Source organism: Anomaloglossus baeobatrachus, chromosome 2, assembly GCF_048569485.1.
Source record: "Anomaloglossus baeobatrachus isolate aAnoBae1 chromosome 2, aAnoBae1.hap1, whole genome shotgun sequence".
Taxonomy (NCBI): domain Eukaryota; kingdom Metazoa; phylum Chordata; class Amphibia; order Anura; family Aromobatidae; genus Anomaloglossus; species Anomaloglossus baeobatrachus.
The window spans coordinates 226725812-226745331 of NC_134354.1; the positions used below are offsets into that span (position 1 = coordinate 226725812).

A 19520-nucleotide genomic window follows, 5' to 3' on the forward strand; every position below is an offset into this window, starting at 1 on the left:
TGTCGCTTAACCGACGGGGCGGGTACGTTCGCTAGCGATATCGATACCGATATCACAGCGTGTAAAGTACCCTTATGTGTTAGAACATTTCTTATGGGGGGAGCACAGACTGTTTTTTCAATATAAACACAAGTCTATAGGTTTATTTTCATATTAAATTATATTATTACACATTCAATTTCTACATTGTAAAACAGATTCTGTGATATGCAGCCGTGATGGTGGATAGAGGCAGAGATGAGTTGTCCATCTAACGCAGAAGTATAGGCTGCATTTGTAAAAACCAACAGTACGGAGGCTTGAATGATGGTTTTCTTTTGCTCTAGTAGGGTTATACCATAGTTGTATCGCCTCCTGCCAGGCTCTGAAAAAGCTAAAATGTATAGAAATGAGTTAAAAAGCATACATTGGAATAAACATAAAATTGAATATGTTGCTTTATAGATACACTGTACGTAAATGAAGTATCTGAAGATCAATTCTTGTCAAAATATACATTTTTTTTTGTATTTTCATAAGAAAAAATACTAAAACACAGTAATTTTTATATTGGCTTCACCACAGGCCAAGTCTTTTTAGTCTTCAGCTTGGTCCATGGTCAGCAATTATCTCCTCAGATGGCAGGAGTATAAGATAACACCAATATCATAAGGGTGGAGGCAGATAAAAGAGGATCGTTCCACCCCTGCAGAGTGACTACACACATGGCATAAAGCAGGCCCCCCATACTCTCTAATATAAGTCAATGAGTTGTTTGCTAACTGAGATTTCTTATTTTCAGGTCCATGCGAGAAACTCATTTTTGTAGTTGGCAGAGGAGTAGCTCAGGCAAGTCAGTAGTTCTCATAATGATGTAGACAAGTTAAAGGGAACCTATCACATGATTCATGGTGCCGGAAAATTAGCCTCCATGAATCAACATCCTGTTCCTTTATATTTTTTACTCTGTAACACTGAGAGAAACGTAGTTGAAAATGGGACTGGGGACATGGTGAGTAGTCGTGGTGAGGTGACTACCTATGTGTGCATAGAAGGAGATCTGTCAATCTAGCTGAGCGGCTGGAGAGAGACCATCAGAGAGTAACTCCATGACTAGTCACCTCTTGTCTGACCCTGTTTTCAGCAGAATACAAATCCTATATAGAAAGAACTTTCTAAAGTATTAATAGTAAGGCAATATTTTTTATGGTAACAATTACAACAAAAATATATTACACAATTCATTAAAAAGTGTAGGAAATGACATGATGCGATGTTAATAAGGTTAATCTCAGAGCAATGCAGCCCATGGTACGGCCAGCATGAATCATGTGACAGGTTCCCTTTACAAACATACAAGTGTTAATCTTACAAATTAAATTAAGTAAAAATACATTTTCATGAGAGATATACTCTACCGGTATAATATATATATAAATATATCAAAACCAGGAGAACAGAGTAAATATGCTTCAAAAAATATCAAAATTTATTGACAAGTTATTAAACATACAGTATCAGATGAGATAAAACAGGCACAAGAGGAAGAGATGATATAAAAGGCAATAACACCTGGGGGCAGCACGGCCGTCACTAAGGGAAAATCAAATCTCCATCCACCAGGCCATATGCATCCAACAAGGCAAAAAAAGAGCCCCAATGGGCTCATTTATCAAAGGCACAGCCAAATTTTGTTTGATGGATGCCCAGGCCCAAGCGGAGGATAAACAACAGGCAAGCAGTGATTATACTAAAGGAACACCTGCATCGGGCGGCCCCTATTATATAGATAGACCCATGAGGGTTCAGTGTACAAAGGAAAAATCGGGACAAGCCAGATGCATGTGGACCTAGTCCACCAGTACCGCAAACCTGTAAATACCAAAGGACGTGCAGCCAACCAGGGGTGAATTAATATGCATACAAACACCAGGGATTTCAATGAAAATAAATGTATATCAATCTGATCAGTCCTCCTGCTCTATAACATCCTGTCTGCAGATCAGGTACCATTTTCAACATCACAGGTTTCCTTGAAATAGGTTGTTTCTTCAGACTGTCACGTGTCCTATGAAGGGCTATAGATCTCACACCTTAGGAGGGTCCTGCTTAGAACCCACTTATTTATCTTGTCCAGAGAGTCAATGCTGCTCTTAATTGGCTCCCTTTTTCAATATGTTATATACACATTGAATCATTTGACTGATGTCATGTAATGGTACATTGTATCAGAAATGTATGGCTGGAGCTTAAAGAGGATATAGTACATGTAATGAGACTGGTGGTGATAAACTGGTAAAAAGACTGTGGCATAAATATGGAAATAAAATTACTTGTTGAAACTTTAAAATTATACAAAATAAAAAGTGCAGGAGGTTAGACCTGCCAGTAGGTGGTTGAGAATATTTAATTCATAATTATGCACAAAAAAAACTATCGTTCATGACTCGCACCATATTTATTGTGAGATTTAGAAACTATGTGACCTATCCAATAATAGCGTTATCCTTAAAGTGCGAGACCAGGTGCTAAATAATGCAGAAAAAATGTGGTGCAAATTTCTGCCACGAAGTAAGCTAACTAATAGGTGGTGTAAATGTAAACTCAAAAGTCTAAAACTTCCCCAGATTTATCAAAAAGCCTGGTCAACCAAGACCTTGTTGATAATTTTTCGGGCAACATTTTGAGGTACATACATTTTTTTTTTTTATTTTTTTTTAATGGTGGAATGCAAAAAAAGGAATTATTGTTTTAAAATTAGCAGAAGATTGCATTAGGGGTTCTGTTCTCTCAGCTCACAGTCTGAGAACATGTGGAAGTTGGGTTTTTTGGCTGTATAACCTTGGTATTGGTGCATTGCTGCTATTGTTGATGTGGTGCTCTGCTTATGGAGTGGTGTGGCCTGGAGTTATGGGGATTCAGCCTCACAACATGGATGCTCAGGAACACCAGGTCACCCTCCCTGCATATGCACTGTAGGAGAGTCGGTAGTTGGCGCACGGTACTGCGCCTTTAAGGGTAGGTACCTTCTGAGATTTTTACTGTGACATGGTAGTGGGCTACATACAATTTAATCAGAATGTTAAAATAAAAACCTCATGTTCAGTTTTGTAAATTTCTGGCTAGCGGTATTACATCAATGTGTGGTTTTTGGATGTGCAATCCATGTCTTATTTCTACAGTTATGGCATAAAAAAGAATTATGTATAGACTTTTAATTACAAAGTAGTTAATTAAGTAAAAATAGTAATTTGAAAAATGCTGTTTACAGAACAGAATACGCAGCCACTATGGGGCCCATGAGTCAGGAGGACCTGGTAGTAGTATTAGCATAGGTCTTCCCTCCCCCACCCATCATGGCATGTTCAACTGTATGAGCATCCTGGATGTTGATACAGTTGAAAGCAATGATGAAAGAGGGAGCAATCCACTCCGTCCTCCATCATTTTCTTACTGCATATGAGCTCTGACAGCTCAGTTCTGCGGGCATGATGACATCACTTCATTGCACCGTCTGTATCCTGCACAAAAAGAGCTTCAGAATGTGCACTGCCGAGACTGGAGCAGCGGGAAAATGGTGAGAGGTGAGTATTTATTTTATTCACTGAGTACATTAGGGTAACCACAACATTGTATGGAGGATTATGGGGTGTACATTATACTATATGGAGTACTATAGAGAGTGCATTATACTATATAGAGGACTATGGGGAGTGCAATATACCATATGGAGGACTATGGGGAGTGCATTATACTATATGGAGGACTATGGGGAGTGCATTATACTACACTGGGGAAAAAAACTATTTCGTCAGCCACCAATTGTGCAAGTTCTCCCACTTAAAAAGATGAGAGAGGCCTGTAATTGACATCATAGGTAGACCACAACTATGAGACAAAATGAGTAAACAAATCCACAAAATCACCGCGTCTGATTTGGCAAGATTTATTTTGCAAATTATGGTGGAAAATAAGTATTTGATCAATAACAAAAGTTCATCTCAATATTTTGTTATATATCCTTTGTTGTATAGCATCCTGGGATCCAGAACGAGGCAAGGGAAGTTAACCCGTGACATGACTAGGCCAGAGCTGGGTGTAACCAGCAGCAGGGAAAAGCCGGCCTGGATCATGATAGTAGATCTCCTCTAGAGCAGTGATGTTTTGGGCCTGTTGTTGGGCAACACGGACTTTCAACTCCCTCCAAAGGTTTTCAATAGAGTTGAGATCTGGAGAATGGCTAGGCCACTCCAGGACCTTCATATGCTTCTTACAAAGCCACTACTTCGTTGCCCTGGTGGTGTGCTTGGGATCATTATCATACTGAAAGACCCCAACCACGTTTCATCTACAATGCCCTTGCTGATGGAAGGAGGTTTGCACTCAAAATCTCACGATACAAGGCCCATTCATTCTTTCATGTACATGGATCAGTTATTCTAGTCCCTTTGCAGAGAAACAGGCCCAAAGCATGATATTGTGACCCCCCCATGCTTCACAGTAGGTATGGTGTTCTTTGGATGCAACTCAGCATTCTGTTTCCTTCAAACGCGACGAGTTGTGTTTCTACCAAACAGTTCTACTTTGGTTTCCTCAAACCATATGACATTATCCCAATACTCTTCTGGATAATCCCAATGCTCTCTACCAAACTTCAAACGAGCCCGGACATGTACTGGCTTAAGCAGGGGAACACGTCTGGCACTGCAGGATCTGAGTCCCTGGTGGCGTAGTGTGTTACTGATGGTAGCCTTGGTTACGGTGGTCCCAGCTGTATGCAGGTCATTCACTAGGTCCCCCCGTTTGTTTTTGGGATGTTTGTTCACCGTTCTTACAATCATTTTGACCCTACGGGGTGAGATCTTGCGTGGAGCCCCAGATCAGGGTAGATTATCAGTGGTCTTGTATGTCTTACATTTTGTTATTATTGCTCCCACAGTTGATTTTATCACACCAAGCTGCTTGCCTATTGCAGATTTAGTCTTCCCACCCTGGTGCAGGGCTACAATTTTGTTTCTGATGTCATTCGACAGCGCTTTGGTCTTCACCATAGTGGAGTTTGGAGTGTGACTGTTTGAGGTTGTGGACAGGTGTCTTTTATACTAATAACAAGTTGAAACAGGTGCCATTACTACAGGTAATGAGTGGAGGACAGAGGAACCTCTTAAAGAACAAGTTACAGGTATGTGAGAGCCAAAAATCTTGCATGTTTTTCGATGACTAAATACTTATTTTCCAGCATAATTTGCAAAAAAAATCTTGCCAAATCAGAGAAGGTGATTTTCTGGATTTGTTTTCTCATTATGTCTCTCATAGTTGTGGTCTACCTATGATGTCAATTAGAGGCCTCTCTCATCTCTTTAAGTATGAAGGAAAGCTGTGGAAAATAAAGCGCAATAGGGTCTTACCCTTATAGGCACAGGGCAAAGGAGGGGGGAGCAATAATACTCACCAACTGTAGTTGTGAAAGTCACAACCACTATATTCGCATGTAGAAATGGATCAAGGCAACGGCAACCCAAGTGGCTGATAACAGAGAAAAATGTAGAAACGGGTTTCTATACCGCGCCAATGATCACAAGTCTGGATGTCAGATTAATGTGGCTTTATTGTAGCATAGATCTACGCGTTTCAGGAGCTCTGCCCCCTTCCTCAGGACCATAGAAAAGACATCAAATCTACCGTAGTAGACACATGTATACATTAAATAGACCAAGTGACGTCAGAGTCCCGCCCCGTATAGAAAAAACGGGCGGGAAAGGGTGCATCGTGATCAGTGCATGACGCAATACAGGACAAACATAGTGAAAGAAAAAAACATAAAACTCTGTTCAATAAAGGTAACCCAATTATTGACAAAACATAATAAATCAAGTGAACTTTGAAAAATGATCCTGATATAATTGTCTGTAAAAACATGAAAAAATAAATAAAATGTACAAGCATATATATACACACTATAAATCCTTTACAACGGGATCTATCAGTAGTATGTACTGAATCCACAGAATGATGACTTCCAGAAAGAGCCTAGAACTCAAACCGGATAATGAGTATCTGACCATGAGTGAGTATGGATCCAAATTGCGGAGGATCAAGCCCGCTAATCCACAGGAAATGTGATGATACAAGGCGTGTGAAGAAAGCCACAAAAGAACCACCGATGACAGGTGCGCATTCATCATCCTTGTCCCACCAAGGACTGAGTGGTGCACCTCGATTTAAGTAATCCAGGGTGACAATAGTGTTACGTGGATTGTAATGAATAAACAATCCACCTAGACAGGCGTGATGAACCTGGTGCAGATGTAAGTGTATACATATATATGTTTCATAGTATATAAGTGTTCGTGCACAGGAAAACCCTCAACACCATGTGAGTATCATAGAGGGTACAGAGAACCGCTCCCGACTCTCATCAAGAGTAAGAATTCAAAGGAGTTCAATACCGTGGGAAAAAACCCCAAGGCGGCTGCGAAGGCAGCGAGTGTCAGATGAGCGGGGTGAATAGAGTTCATACCCGTGGGAAAAAAGTGTGTGCGCATGCGCCCAAATGCCGCATCGCACAAGGTCTGAATGAGCAATAGAACAGAAGGATAGATGAAGTCAGGACTCGACACTGGTGATACTAGGAACAACCCGGTGAAAATCCACCACCACACGAAGTGGCTAACACCATAAAACACCTTTACTGTATGGTCCGTAGGGAAATATTGTGGACCACTATAAATAATATGCATGGGGCCAAGTGAAGGGAAAAAGGAATGAAAAAAAGCACAAGAATAAGGGGAGTGTCAGTCCATGGGTAAGAAGAATAAACTATTATAAACTGAAGAGACAGGAAAGGGGAGAAGTCCCATGAGAGGATATGCCTATCATAAGACATGAAACCGCAGAAATTATTTTGTATATAAATAAATAACGATCTGGCTATTGGGGAGAATAAAAGGACTTTTTCCATCCCCAAACGCCATGCTACACGCAGACCATATTGATGATTTCTAAAAACAGTATTATATGTATTTTAATAACTGCTAGTGGTCATGAAGCCACCTGATCAGAGGTTAAAATCAAAAACAGACAACATATATTCTGAGCATGAAAATACGGATAGTTTAGTAATATCCTAAACTTCAATAAAAAACAACTAAAAGGAAATAAAACCGGCAATAAAAAGACATAAAAACACTAAAGTCATGATCATGTAAGTGTAATGAAATTAAAAATTGCTAGGACCCCAACAGGAATAAAAAAATGGAAACAAAGGAGGACAAAAGAGTTTTAAAGGTGAAAAAAGTTAAAAGGTAATTTTTATTGAGACAAATATATTTAAAAATGGAATTTTACATTTTCCATATGACACAACAATGATGTAGTTATAAATAGAAAATGGATCCAGTAAAAAGAGGTAGTACATTGGGTGAACAGGCAAAAGTGACCTGATATGCGCCCTATATCAGGTGACCTAGAAATAATCGCCGGATGAACGGCTTACAATGAAGGTCAGAAGTAATACCTTATGCACCTGGTACACAAAGCCTGTGGGTGGAAGCGATGGGTAGGCAAGCGGTGATAACCGGATATACGCCCTGTACCTGGAGGCCTGGAAGTAATCGCCAGGTGAGCGGCTAACAGAGGGTCAGCGGTAATACCTGGGGCGCCGGTGAACAAAGCCTACGGATGGAAGCGCTCCGCGTGGAGGACCCGACGTATGTTTCGCAAAGGATTATGGTCACTTATTCATGGATAAGTTTACATGTGTTTGCAGGACCTTTTTGTATCTATGGTGACGATCACATGATCGTCACCATATCCAATGGAAATGGACAACCGCGGCGCATGTGCAGGCGCGTCACCGCATCATATACACCCCGAGCGGCGTCAGAGACCACGTGTGCCCCCGGAAACCCACAAGTAACCATGGGAACCGCAACGCAGACGGGAATCATATAGACGCCGCGGGGGAGCAGGAGGGGGTGACGCGACCGAGCATGCGCACGTCCAGATCCACCACACATAACAGAGGACCATGAAAGATAACTCATGCCATATGTAAAAGCAATGAGAAAAAATCACAAATATACACTTTAAATCACATATATAATTTCTTATAATGGCCAAAATCATATTGTGAAGATCCAAGAATATGGTTTCTGTAGATGTTCAAAGACTGTCCCAATGTGGTTGTAAAATGGACGCTGTCAATTAGTTGGATGGATATTCAAAAGCGGGTCCATGGAGAATTATAAAATAGGCCCAATGATTTTTAAAGATGTCCATCAACAAATAGTTTTAGGTACTGCAATGCACAAATAAACAGAAATATAATCAGCAAAATGTAAAGATAGAAAAAAGGAATTTTTATTTAAAATGATGATAAAAAATATATAAAACACAACAGAGCACCCTGAATCACATAATGATGATGCAACAATTTATAGAAAAGGAGAAAAACTCAAATTTTCATTGAGTCCCCTAGGACTCAAAGTATCAAGTGCCACTATCCATTTTACCTCCCTCTGAGCCAAAGTTTTTTTCATATTGCCGCCTCTGATGCCCCCATGTATCAGATTGATCCCAAGAAACCTCAGGGATCGGGCGTCACAGTCATGAAATTGCCGAAAATGTCGAGGTAAAGATTTCAAAGAGGCCACATCCACCACCGTCTTCGCTGCGCAAATGTCCCTCACGTGCTCACGAATCCTCACTCGGAATTCCCTTGAGGTGAAGCCGATGTAGATTTTTGAGCATCCACATGTGGCATAATAAATGACATAGGAACTGCCACATGAAATGTATTCATTGATGTGAAAAGTCCGCGTCCCATCACTGGATTTAAATGTGGAGCACCGAGAGACATTTGCGCACGCAAGGCAATGGCCACAACGATATGACCCCCTGATTGGACGACTATGTCCAAATAGACCTCCAATCTTGGGGACATAATGACTCTGGAGCAAATCCCTGAGATTCTTTGATCGTCTAGGGGTCATCAGTGGGCGTTCAGAGAGACAGGAAGACAATCCCATTTCGGACTTGAGAATAGACCAATGCTTAGTCATTATTTTACGCATAGTATCCCATTCAGAATTAAAAGTGGAAATAAAGCGAACTGGTTCGCTTCTCGCATTGGCTATTCTACTATTGGATTTTTGTAACAATTGGCCACGAGGAGTTGCCTTGGCTCTGTTATAGCCTTTCTTAATTGAACGATGGCTATAACCCCTCTGAAAGAACCTATCACGTAAGTCACCGGCCTGTCCCTCAAATTTCTCTTCTGTGGAGCAGATCCGTTTTACCCTAAGAAACTGACCGACCGGGATGGCTTGGATTGTAGAGATGTTATGAGCAGAAGAAGCATGCAGTAAAGAGTTCACTGCCGTCTCCTTTCTATAGACATCAGTCTGGAGGCGGCGCGAAGAATCCACCTCCAGACTGATGTCCAAGAAGTCAATCGTCTGTTTACTAGTTTTATATGACAATTTTATGTTCTTTGTATTGTTGTTAAGAGAATCCATGAATGATCTGAGCTCCTCCACTGAGCCCTGCCAGAAAAAAAGTAAGTCATCTATATAGCGGAAAGAAAAGGAGAAATTCCAGCAACTCCAGGAGAAAGTAGATTTTCTTTAAAAGCAGATTCTTTATTGATAATAAAAATATTCCATCCAAGCAAGACAAAAATAGAAAGGCAAGACAGAGGAGCTGTTTCCTACGCGTTTCAACCTAAATAGGTCTTAATCATGGAATGCGCAGAGAAAATCTCTAAGACAGTATTTAAAGTCTGTGCACAACAAGAACAGGTTGAGTTGATTAGATGTGATACCACCCACCCCACTTAATGTGGAGAGCACAGAAGAAAAAAAAAAAGGGGAAGAAATAGAAACTGAGACACTGCACCGAAAATACAGCACAACAAAGGATAAAGAAAAAACACCATTATATATACATAAACTAATTAAAAACAGAAGTAACCAGAGAGATCACATGATAAGAAATATATATATGCCCGGTATAGTTTATAGAAAAGGGGCTCTTAAAGACAAGAAAGATTTTTTTCTAACAGGATCAAAAAAAGGAAAAAAAACGTTACTGCCCATATTGCTATATAGTGAAAATTTAAATTCAAATGCTAAGGGAAAGACCTTGAACCATCAAATGTCTGATAATCACTAGAGTATAATATAATATAATTATTGGTGCAAAAAAGGTATGTCCTATAACGAACAAATAATGTAGGAATTTCAAGTATACTGCATAACAAGATCTCTCCTCATATTAAGACCATGCGGCATTCTCGTGCCTAATTTAAAAATCCAGAAAGACTCTCTGTTAAGAATCTTTCTTTTAAGATCCCCCCCTCTAATAGGTCTGGAAACTTTTTCAATGCCTGTGAAAACAAGATTGTCAAGACATCTGTTGTGAACAGAGGCAAAGTGTCTAGAAACAGCAGACACATTTACCGCAGATGTATTTAATGTGTCTGACATGTGTCTACGTATTCTTTGTTTAAGGGGACAACTAGTGCCGCCAACATATTGAACGTGGCAGGAAATACACTCTATCAAATAAACCACATTTGGGGTATTGCAGTTTATAAAGCTGTTGATGTTATAGGAGAGCCCTGTGTGATTAGATGTAAATGATTTGCATTTTTTTGCATGTTTGCACAAGATGCAAAAGTTGTGCCCACAGGTTCTACAAGCGGAAATGGACTGTGCTGTTACTAAGCTCAAACACAGAGGCTACCCGAAATGGTGTCTAGATCGGGCAAAAATTATAGTTAATGAAATAGATAGATCGGATTTATTTAGAGATAACAATAAAAATAAGAACAAGCATAATAGGAATAATGGTGTGACGTTTATAACAAATTTTTCTCCTCAATTCCATGATATAGTAAAAATAGTACAAAAACATCTGCCTATTTTACTTAGTGATGATTTATTAAACCGGATTTTCAGTAAGAATAAAATCAATTTTGTGGCCAGAAGAGCCCCTAATCTTGCCAACATTTTATCCCCCAGTTTGGTTCTCAGTAAAAAAAACAATGCCATCTCTAAAAATTGGTTATCCTGCACAGGTTTTTTTGGCTGTGGGCACAACTTTTGCATCTCGTGCAAACATGCAAAAAACATTAAGTGGGGTGGGTGGTATCACATCTAATCAACTCAACCTGCACAGACTTTAAATACTATCTTAGAGATTTTCTCTGCGCAGGTCCTCCAGAATGGCCACAGCTTCCCTTTCAGCTGCCGTTTCCAGCCCAGGCACGCTGTTGCTTCTATTATGTAACTTCCTCAGTAGCAATTTGCGTGCAAAAAGATGCAAATCTTTCATGGCTAGGAAAAAATTGAAATTATTAGTGGGAGAGAATGTAAGACCACGGGAAAGAACTTCCAGTTGACTGCTAGAGAGGGGATGATCTGATAGATTAATCACCTCCAAGGTATCTTTTTTCTGACTATAGATCCCCTTGTTAGAATTTTGCTTGGGGTTCTGAATCTGTCGATTCTTAGTCCTTGCAGGTAGTGTTCTTAATTCATAACCCCCGCCAGCAGTCAAAGATGTATCATCCTGAAAATTGTCTTCAGAAGTAAATGATCTTATAGATGTTGATCTAGATCTAGACCTAGAGTCATTCCTGGGTCCCCTACCAACTCTGTGTTGGGATGTTCTCCATCTATAGACTTGGTTATTGGTGAGATCATTCAAATCTCTCCGAAATTTCTTGAGTTTCATATTTCTAATATATCTTTCCCATTTAGAAACGTCCTTTTCCATATCCTCATCAAACTTGCTTATGGCATCATCAGATAAGCTACTATTAATCGCTTCTTGCAATATTTCCAATTCTTTTTCCAGATCGACTAGATTAGAGCCATTCAGGCCAATCAACAGATTAATAAAGCCCAAGGAGCATGTGGTAGCTAGCGCCTCCCAATTTTTCTTAAAACCCTCATCTTCAACAGGGAAGGAAGGTGACACATGAACTCTGAGTCCCCTAGGGACCAAACTTTTTTGTTGATACTTCTCTAAGAAGGCACGATTCCACCATAATTTAGTTCTCTTGTGGAGAAGAGATTTGTATTTAGTTATTTTGTCATCCAAAATTGCCGCATCATCATCACGTGCAGACCCACCATCCTCTTTAAATGCGTCATGGAATTGACGAAGCCACGTCTGGTCACGTGACCTAAAGTTCACTTTGGCCATAGGAGAAGCTGTGGATAACACAGAACAAATTAGTACTAAGCAAAGAAACCTGCGGCACATTAAGTAGCAAGACAGGGTCAACCACAATACAATGAAAGGTGTTGAACCCATACCACTCCAATAATCATGGAAACAAAGGAGGACAAAGGAGTTTTAAAGGTGAAAAAAGTTAAAAGGTAATTTTTATTGAGACAAATATATTTAAAAATGGAATTTTACATTTTCCATATGACACAACAATAATGTAGTTATAAATAGAAAATGGATCCAGTAAAAAGAGGTAGTACAGTGGGTGAACAGGCAAAAGTGACCTGATATGCGCCCTATATCAGGTGACCTAGAAATAATCGCCGGATGAACGGCTTACAATGAAGGTCAGAAGTAATACCTTAGGCGCCTGGTACACATCTTCAGAGGCGGGGCACAGCCATGGGCGCGGCCTGTGCACCTTGATACTCAAATCTCTTCCTGGGGTACTGGGAGAGGGAGGTGTTTGCGTGTGGGGGCGCTGAGGCTGCGCACCATGTGCATATGTGGCTCCGCTATATAGATGACTTACTTTTTTTCTGGCAGGGCTCAGTGGAGGAGCTCAGATCGTTCATGGATTCTCTTAACAACAATACAAAGAACATAAAATTGTCATATAAAACTAGTAAACAGAAGATTGACTTCTTGGACATCAGTCTGGAGGTGGATTTTTCGCGCCGCCTCCAGACTGATGTCAATAGAAAGGAGACGGCAGTGAACTCTTTACTGCATGCTTCTTCTGCTCATAACATCTCTACCATCCAAGCCATCCCGGTCGGTCAGTTTCTTAGGGTAAAACGGATCTGCTCCACAGAAGAGAAATTTGAGGGACAGGCCGGTGACTTACGTGATAGGTTCTTTCAGAGGGGTTATAGCCATCGTTCAATTATGAAAGGCTATAACAGAGCCAAGGCAACTCCTCGTGACCAATTGTTACAAAAATCCAATAGTAGCATAGCCAATGCGAGAAGCGAACAAGTTCGCTTTATTTCCACTTTTAATTCTGAATGGGATACTATGCGTAAAATAATGACTAAGCATTGGTCTATTCTCAAGTCTGAAATGGGATTGTCTTCTTGTCTCTCTGAACGCCCACTGATGACCCCTAGACGATCAAAGAATCTCAGGGATTTGCTTGTCCAGAGTCATTATGTCCCCAAGATTGGAGGTCTATTTGGACATAGTCGTCCAATCAGGGGGTCATATCCTTGTGGCCATTGCCTTGCGTGCGCAAATGTCTCTCGGTGCTCCACATTTAAATCCAGTGATGGGACGCGGACTTTTCACGTCAATGAATACATTTCATGTGGCAGTTCCTATGTCATTTATTATGCCACATGTGGATGCTCAAAAATCTACATCGGCCTCACCTCAAGGGAATTCCGAGTGAGGATTCGTGAGCACGTGAGGGACATTTGCGCAGCGAAGACGGTGGTGGATGTGGCCTCTTTGAAAACTTTACCTCGACATTTTCGGCAATTTCATGACTGTGACGCCCGATCCCTGAGGTTTCTTGGGATCGATCTGATACATGGGGGCATTAGAGGCGGCAATATGAAAAAAACTTTGGCTCAGAGGGAGGTAAAATGGATAGTGGCACTTGATACTTTGAGTCCTAGGGGACTCAATGAAAATTTGAGTTTTTCTCCTTTTCTATAAATTGTTGCATCATCATTATGTGATTCAGGGTGCTCTGTTGTGTTTTATATATTTTTTATCATCATTTTAAATAAAAATTCCTTTTTTCTATCTTTACATTTTGCTGATTATATTTCTGTTTATTTGTGCATTGCATTACCTAAAACTATTTGTTGATGGACATCTTTAAAAATCATTGGGCCTATTTTATAATTCTCCATGGACCCGCTTTTGAATATCCATCCAACTAATTGACAGCGTCTATTTTACAACCACATTTGGACCGTCTTTGAACATCTACAGAAACCATATTCTTAGATCTTCACAATATGATTTTGGCCATTATAAGAAATTATATATGTGATTTAAATTGTATATTTGTGATTTTTTTCTCATTGCTTTTACATATGGCATGTGTTATCTTTCATGGTCCTCTGTTATGTGTGGTGGATCTGGACGTGCGCATGCTCGGTCGCGTCACCCTCTCCTGCCCCCCCGCGGCGTCTATATGATTCCCGTGTGCGTTGCGGTTCCCATGGTTACCTGTGGGTCTCCGGGGGCATGTGATCGTCACCATAGATACAAAAAGGTCCTGCAAACACATGTAAACTTACCCATGAATAAGCGACCATAATCCTTTGCGAAACGTACGTCGGGTTCTCCACGCGGAGCGCTTCCATCCGTAGGCTTTGTTCACCGGTGCCCCAGGTATTACCACTGACCCTCTGTTAGCCGCTCACCCGGCGATTACTTCCAGGCCTCCAGGTACAGGGCGTATATCCGGTTATCACCGCTTGCCTACCCATCGCTTCCACCTGCAGGCTTTGTGTACCAGGCGCCTAAGGTATTACTTCTGACCTTCATTGTAAGCCGTTCATCCGGCGATTATTTCTAGGTCACCTGATATAGGGTGCATATCAGGTCACTTTTGCCTGTTCACCCACTGTACTACCTCTTTTTACTGGATCCATTTTCTATTTATAACTACATTATTGTTGTGTCATATGGAAAATGTAAAATTCCATTTTTAAATATATTTGTCTCAATAAAAATTACCTTTTAACTTTTTTCACCTTTAAAACTCCTTTGTCCTCCTTTGTTTCCATGATTATTGGAGTGGTATGGGTTCAACACCTTTCATTGTATTGTGGTTGACCCTGTCTTGCTACTTAATGTGCCGCAGGTTTTTTTGCTTAGTAGGAATAAAAAAATATATATGAATAAAAAATTATAATAAATACTGAGCAAATTTCCATATAAACCCCTGTGTGAGCAAAAGGGAACCAATAAAAGTTGTTTAATGGAATAGGTCCGTTACTTCATTGAGGCCCTGAAGTTTCAAGGTGTTGAGCTTATATATCCAGTAGGTTTCCTTTCGGTTCAGGACCTCTACCCTATTAGGTACATGTGGGGGTATCTGTTCAATGGGGGTTACCTTAAGTTTAATTTTCTTAGCATGATATAGGGTCACATGTCGAGACAGACCATGTAACATGAAACCCACCTTAATATTATGCCTGTGGGAATTCACCCTATTGTGCAGAGCCTGGGTGGTTCTTCCCACATAACACTTGGCGCAATCACATTCGATAAGGTAAATCACAAAGTCCAATTGACAGGTAAGATGTCCTTTTATCAAAAACTCCATTCCTCCAGGTGCCAGACCAAAGTTCAACCTTCCATGTTGGATGTTCTTACAACATACACAATTTTTGGTATAGCATTTATAAGCGCCAAGAATTTTATTACTGATGGTGGGACTGTCAGAATTTTTGAGCCTGCTGGGGGCTAACTGATTTTTGAGGGTGGAAGCCCTACGATATGTGACACCAGGGTGGCAGGGTAGTACATCTTTCAGATATGGATCATTGTGCAGTATGGCCCAATGCTTTTTTAGGATACTTTTAATTAAATTTCCATCACTACTGTACGTTGTAAGAAAATGGGAAGAAAAACTTCCACCAGGGTACCCTGTGGCTCAGTGATACCGCTATCCTTTGTGTCAATCAGATCAAACTGTTTGAGATTCCTGTTGGTCTGATAAGCCTTTTTGATGGTGGCCATAGGATATTTTTTCTCCCTGCACCTCTCTCTAAGGGGTGCTTCACACACAGCGAGCTCACTGCCGAGATCGCTGCTGAGTCACGCTTTTTGTGACGCAGCAGTGACCTCATTAGCGATCTCGCTGTGTGTGACAATGAGCAGCGATCTGGCCCCTGCTGTGAGATCGCTGCTCGTTACACACAGCCCTGGTTCGTTTTCTTCAAAGCCGCTCTCCTGCTGTGACACACAGATCGCTGTGTGTGACAGCGAGAGAGCGACAAATGAAGCGAGCAGGGAGCAGGAGCCGGCATCTGACAGCTGAGGTAAGCTTGTAACCAAGATAAACATCGGGTAACCAAGGTGGTTACCCGATATTTACCTTAGTTACCAGCCTCCGCAGCTCTCACGCTGCCTGTGCTGCCGGCTCCGGCTCTCTGCACATGTAGCTGCTGTACACATCGGGTTAATTAACCCGATGTGTACAGCAGCTAGGAGAGCAAGGAGCCAGCGCTAAGCAGTGTGCGTGGCTCCCTGCTCTCTGCACATGTAGCTGCATTACACATCGGGTTAATTAACCCGATGTGTACTGTAGCTAGGAGAGCAAGGAGCCAGCGCTCAGTGTGCGCGGCTCCCTGCTCCCTGCACACACAGCTAAGCGGTGTGCGCTGGTAACTAATGTAAACATCGGGTAACCATACCCGATGTTTACCTTAGTTACCAGTCTCCGCAGCTTCCAGACGGCGGCTCCGTGCAAGCGCAGCGTCGCTTGCACGTCGCTGCTGGCTGGGGGCTGTTCACTGGTCGCTGGTGAGATCTGCCTGTTTGACAGCTCACCAGCGACCATGTAGCGATGCAGCAGCGATCCTGACCAGGTCAGATCGCTGGTCGGATCGCTGCTGCATCGCTAAGTGTGAAGGTACCCTAAGTATCAAGGCCTGTTCATTAAAGTCTTTGTCAAGTGTGCAATTTTTCCTAATTCTCTGGAATTGGTTCCTAGGTATATTAAGCAACCATTTATCATAATGGCTGCTGGTGAAGTCTATATAGCCATTCGAATCCACCGGTTTAAAGAAGGTTTTGGTCAAAATTACCCCATTACTGAGTGATATAGAGAGGTCCAAAAAATCAATGGACTCTACACCAGTGGTGGGGGAAAATTTCAAGCCCCAATTGTTTCTGTGTATACTCTCTAAAAAGATAGGGAGGTTATTTTCACTGTTGTCCCAGATGATGATAAGATCGTCTATGTATCTCTTATAAACCACCACATGTTTGAAATGTTCAGAGGAATAAATATACAGTAGTTCGAACAGTCCCATGACTAAATTAGCGAATGTAGGTGATACTTTGGAGCCCATTGCGACTCCGCAGCACTGATGGTACAGGGTATCCTGAAAAGTGAAGAAATTGTTTTCCAGTATAAACTTCATCCCTTTCAACATGAAGTTCTTTTGTAACGAAGGCAGCCTATCGTCCATCTCTAAAAACTTCGTGAAACATTCAAGTCCTAACGGATGTAAAATGTTTGTGTATAGTGAGGTTATATCAAGAGTAACAAACAGAAATGAATCCTTCCATTTGATATCCCTAAGGATATCAATCAAATGAGTGGAGTCCCTGAGAAAGCTCCTGAGGTTGGTGACATGTATTCTCATAATGACATCTCATGGCCTTATTCTTGTGTTTTTTTTCGTTCCTTTTTCCCTTCACTTGGCCCCGTGTAAATTATTTATAGTGGTCCACAATACTTCCCTACGGACCATACAGTAAAGGTGTTTTATGGTGTTACCTACTTCGTGTGTTGGTGGATTTTCACCGGGTTGTTCCTAGTATCACCAGTCTCTCCTGACTTCATCTATCCTTCTGTTCTATTGCTCATTCAGACCTTGTGCGATGCGGCATTTGGGCGCATGCGCACACACTTTTTTCCCACGGGTATGAACTCTATTCACCCCGCTCATCTGATACTCGCTGCCTTCGCAGCCGCCTTGGGGTTTTTTCCCACGGTATTGAACTCCTTTGAACTCTTACTCTTGATGAGAGTCGGGAGCGGTTCTCTGTACCCTCTATGATACTCACATGGTGTTGAGGGTTTTCCTGTGCACGAACACTTATATACTATGAAACATATATATGTATACACTTACATCTGCACCAGGTTCATCACGCCTGTCTAGATGGATTGTTTATTCATTACAATCCACGTAACACTATTGTCACCCTGGATTACTTAAATCGAGGTGCACCACTCAGTCCTTGGTGGGACAAGGATGATGAATGCGCACCTGTTATCGGTGGTTCTTTTGTGGCTTTCTTCATACGCCTTGTATCATCACATTTCCTGTGGATTAGCGGGCTTGATCCTCCGCAATTTGGATCCATACTCACTCATGGTCAGATACTCATTATCTGGTTTGAGTTCTAGGCTCTTTCTGGAGGTCATCATTCTATGGATTCAGTACATACTACTGATAGATCCCGTTGTAAAGGATTTATAGTGTGTATATATATGCTTGTACATTTTATTTATTTTTTCATGTTTTTACAGACAATTATATCAGGATCATTTTTCAAAGTTCACTTGATTTATTATGTTTTGTCAATAATTGGGTTACCTTTATTGAACAGAGTTTTATGTTTTTTTCTTTCACTATGTTTGTCCTGTATTGCGTCATGCACTGATCACGATGCACCCTTTCCCACCCGTTTTTTCTATACGGGGCGGGACTCTGACGTCACTTGGTCTATTTAATGTATACATGTGTCTACTACGGTAGATTTGATGTCTTTTCTATGGTCCTGAGGAAGGGGGCAGAGCTCCTGAAACGCGTAGACCTATGCTACAATAAAGCCACATTAATCTGACATCCAGACTTGTGATCATTGGCGCGGTATAGAAACCCGTTTCTACATTTTTCTCTGTTATCATCTCTTTAAGTGGGAGAATTTGCACAATTGGTGGCTTACTAAATACTTATTTTCCCCCACTGTATATGGAGGACTATCGCATGTGCATTAAAGTATATGGAGGACTATGGGGTGTGCAATATACTATATGGAGGACTATGGAGGGGGCATAATACTATATGGTGGACTATGGGGAGTGCATTATGCTATATGTAGGATTATGGGGAGTGCATTATACTATATGGAGGACTATGGGGCTTGCATTATAGTATATAGAGGATTATGGGGAGTGCATTATACTATATGGAGGACTATGGGGCTTGCATTATAGTATATGGAGGACTATAGAGAGTGCATTAAAAATTCGGTTTCATAAAAAATGTTGCACAATTTACTCTATGTGCTGTTTTGTCTCTTGCTGGCTGTGGAATGTGTTAACTGAGAATTTATCACTGTGCTCATTCTGATGATCCAGTGGGAGTCTGTTACTCTCTCTATCTGCATCAAAGTTGAATGTGCAGGGAAACAAAGAACCTGCACATTTTTTAAGTAAAAAAAACTAAGTATCCCAAGAGGTGAATAACCTCTATAATAAAATGTAATAAATACCTTGGTGAGCAAAGGAATATTGCCCAATGATCCCAGGATTCCAAACACTACTGGGAAGAATCCTCTGTAAGTAAAAAACACACTTAGAATAAATGACAAAACTT

At 41.1% G+C, this 19520-nt stretch overlaps 1 protein-coding gene across 1 annotated transcript in view; it reads right to left on the reverse strand.

Annotated features, from left to right (window-relative positions):
• Nucleotides 1-203: 203 nt before the first annotated feature.
• GOLT1A (golgi transport 1A) overlaps nt 204-19520 on the reverse strand; it is a 51949-nt gene continuing 32632 nt past the window's right edge. Inside the window, exons 4-5 of the mRNA XM_075333660.1 lie at nt 19417-19480; nt 204-373 (exon numbers count right to left, since the gene is read on the reverse strand). Of these exons, the coding sequence (XP_075189775.1) occupies nt 332-373; nt 19417-19480 (106 nt within the window). The 3' untranslated portion in view covers nt 204-331. The remainder of the gene's footprint in view (nt 374-19416; nt 19481-19520) is intronic.